The following is a 3,312-nucleotide window of genomic DNA, read 5'->3' on the forward strand; positions in this document are numbered from 1 at the left end:
TGTGTGTGTGTGTGTGTGTGTGTGTTACCGTTGAGGTGTGTGTGTGTGTGTGTGTGTGTGTGTGTGTTACCGTTGAGGTGTGTGTGTGTGTGTGTGTGTGTGTTACCGTTGAGGTGTGTGTGTGTGTGTGTGTGTGTGTGTTACCGTTGAGGTGTGTGTGTGTGTGTGTGTGTGTTACCGTTGAGGTGTGTGTGTGTGTGTGTGTTACCGTTGAGGTGTGTGTGTGTGTGTGTGTTACCGTTGAGGTGTGTGTGTGTGTGTGTGTGTGTGTGTTACCGTTGAGGTGGGCCAGCAGAGCTTCACTTCTTTTCGCTGAAACAGAAACAAACAGTAAATAACTAAATAATCAGATCTGAATAAATGAAATGTGAAAGTTCCATTTACCGTCATCTGTTGTTTCCTCTGCAGACAGACAGGCAGAGAGAGAGAGACAGGCAGAGAGAGAGAGACAGGCAGATATGAACAGATTTTCTAAACCGATTAGTTTGATAAAAGTAGTTATTGTAGAAAATGATCGATAACATGGTGAGCACTGCATTCAACATTCTAAAGATGAAGAAGTTCATTCTAAATATTTAGAAGTGCTAGTTAAAGTCCCATCATTCTAATAATAATTATATGATCAGCTAATGAACCATCAATAACACGTTCGTCAGGACATCGTACACATATTATGGCTATTAACAATAATTCCTCAGATGAAAGACAATACAGGATGGACGTGATGACGTTAGTGACAAATGATGATGTCATAGTTTACCTGGGACTGGAGCTGCTAAAGAGAGCGCAGAGAGAGCAACAAGCAGCAGCACCACACACCTGTAACACACACACACACACACACACACACACACACACACACACACACACACACAGCATGTGCCATAAACTGTGAGCATCACATTGAAAATAAATCAACATCTTCAAACATGAAGTAAAAGTGCCAAATAAATAATCACATAATCATCAATGCAATTAAAGGGTTTGGGTTGGTTAGGGTTGGTTTGGGTTGGTTAGGGTTTGGGTTGGTTAGGGTTGGTTTGGGTTGGTTAGGGTTACGGTTGGTTGGGGTTGGTTAGGGTTAGGGTTGGTTGGGGTTGGTTAGGGTTGGTTAAGGTTAGGGTTGGTTAGGGTTAGGGTTGGTTAGGGTTAGGGTTGGTTGGGGTTGGTTTGGGTTGGGTGAAGAGCTGAATGTGATAACTAAAGCAAATAATATACAGTGTAATGATATGGATGATAGAAAAGGAGGTAAAGAATGTAGGGATGAAATATAGAACATGAAATAAAGAACGTAAAGAAAAGAACAAAGTGAGAAATAGAAAGAATGTGCAGACAGATAAAAGAGTGTGTGTGAATGGAGTGTAGCAGGAAAGAGGATAAAATGAAGACAAGTGATGAATGTCGGGTGACAAAGGGTAAAAAAGGCACAGGGATGAATGTCGGGTGTGTTGTCGGGTGAAAGCCGCCTGAAGGGTTAAATGACCGTTTCTTTGTGTTTCATCCACAGAGAAAAAAAACAAAGCATCTGTTCTTTTCCAACGTATAGAAAGAAATGAGCCGCAAGAGAAAACCGGCTGAGAGCCTCAAAGAGACAGAAAAGCTTTAAGGTTCATTATGAGAGTCGAGTGTCGGGTGAAAAGCCAGAGAAGACTGCGGCTTTATGCCGAAACACTGAAGTCCTTCTGTGGATTTACACCGACAGAGCCTGAATACTGATGTCGGCAGCACGGCGCACCGACGAACACTGAAGTCCTGAAGCGTAATAAAAGTACGACAGATAGCAGCAGGAGCCGCTTTACTGTAAACTGATGACGTGCTGACGACTAAACCTGATCAAGTTTTAGAGGAACAAAGTCAGTGGCTTCCTGTTGAAATGTCCTGGAGGGAACGTCAGAAGTCCCCGAACAGAAAAGTCAGACAGCTGCTGAGAACTAGAACACAGAGCTCAGAGAGTGATCATCCTGAGCTCGTCCGCTCGCCTCAACAGACGCTCACAGCACAACTTTTCCTGAAGTTTCTCAAAGTTGTATAAAAAGTTTTTTGATATCATCATTTAGCGAATGTCTGCTGACATAGAATTGATTTTGTTCCTTCAGTCTGAAGTCAGCTGTGGAGAAGAAGAGGAGCAAAGAGGGAACTCACTGTTGCAGCATGTTGTTGATGTTCGGCAGGTTCGACAGGAAACAGACTTCAGCGACGATGCGTCAGAGTTTGTTGAGTTTCTGAACTGAGCTGAAAGAGAGCAGCAGCTTTTTATACTCAGACTATCTCCTCCTCCTTCACCCCCCGCCCCCCCCCAGCTCACACTCTGGTAATGTCACTGAACATTTTGGGGGCCACGTTCAACTCTGAAGCACAACCCCAACCACAAGAAGGAGCGAGAATTCATTTTTATTTCATGTCATTACCTTTATTTGCCAGGTAAAGTCATGTTCAGACTGAGTCAGCTGCTGTTCACAACATGTACTGAAAGGTTTGGCATCGTCCTGTTAAATATCATTAGGATGCTTTAACGTGTGAGGAGCATTTTTAGTGGAGCTCAAAATATTGAAGTTGATATATAATATGTCATATGATGAATTCTGATATGATCACAGTCAGTAGTGAAGCTGTGAGACACGTGAAGGTTCAGCGCTTCCTTCTCACGCTAGAATCGACAGAAAAGTTCTGCACACGCTCTCAATCAAATCAATCCATCAAACCACCAATCCTGTGATCAATGGACCCTACTCAGACACAGCCGCAAGTCCAGGTGGCTTCCACTGGGTTCAGACCAGGTTCAGACCAGGTTTATCCTGCATTTACACCAGATGTACACTGGTTTATCCCAGATTCAGACCAGTGAAGCATCCCGTGTGTCGGTAAACTGCCTGCAGTGGTGTTTCCCAGCAGGAAGTGTTTGACGGGCCGAACTGGTCGGACCAGGAGCACGGGGAGCTCCCAGGAGGAGGCTGTTCATTAGAGAACATGTCAGTAGCATGTCACATCCACACTGACCGTGTGCTGGTTCGCAGCTCGTAAACGTGGATGTTTTTTCATGTGGTTTGGTCTGACGGTTGCCGTAGCGACGGCCTGCTGAAAGTGAAACAATGGCCAACATGTCTTTTCCTGTCCGAGCCTCCCCGGACTGGAACGACTTACTGCGACACTGGAGGAGCCGAGCCAACGTTTCCCCGGCGTTAGCTCAGACCGGTGGGCCGGCTCTGTCTTATCTTATCACAGCCGCTGAACATCACGTCCACGCTCCTCTGACTCTGTTTGGATCTGATCGTGTTCTCGCTGCTTTTATCTCTCATTGCTCTTCCAACGCTC

The 3,312-nt window shown here is 45.1% G+C and overlaps 1 protein-coding gene across 2 annotated transcripts in view; it reads right to left on the minus strand.

The window, feature by feature from the left end:
* Positions 1-2,214, minus strand: part of LOC139215054 (serine-aspartate repeat-containing protein F-like) — a 10,990-nt gene extending 8,776 nt beyond the window's left edge. For both annotated transcript variants that reach the window (XM_070845880.1, XM_070845878.1), the window contains exons 1-4: positions 2,143-2,214; positions 761-819; positions 385-402; positions 277-312 (exon numbers count right to left, since the gene is read on the minus strand). In XM_070845880.1, coding sequence (XP_070701981.1) covers positions 277-312; positions 385-402; positions 761-819; positions 2,143-2,153 — 124 coding nt within the window. In that variant the 5' untranslated portion in view covers positions 2,154-2,214. The remainder of the gene's footprint in view (positions 1-276; positions 313-384; positions 403-760; positions 820-2,142) is intronic.
* Positions 2,215-3,312: the final 1,098 nt, after the last annotated feature.

The sequence above is a fragment of the Pempheris klunzingeri genome, chromosome 16 (genome assembly GCF_042242105.1).
Source record: "Pempheris klunzingeri isolate RE-2024b chromosome 16, fPemKlu1.hap1, whole genome shotgun sequence".
Lineage (NCBI taxonomy): Eukaryota > Metazoa > Chordata > Actinopteri > Acropomatiformes > Pempheridae > Pempheris > Pempheris klunzingeri.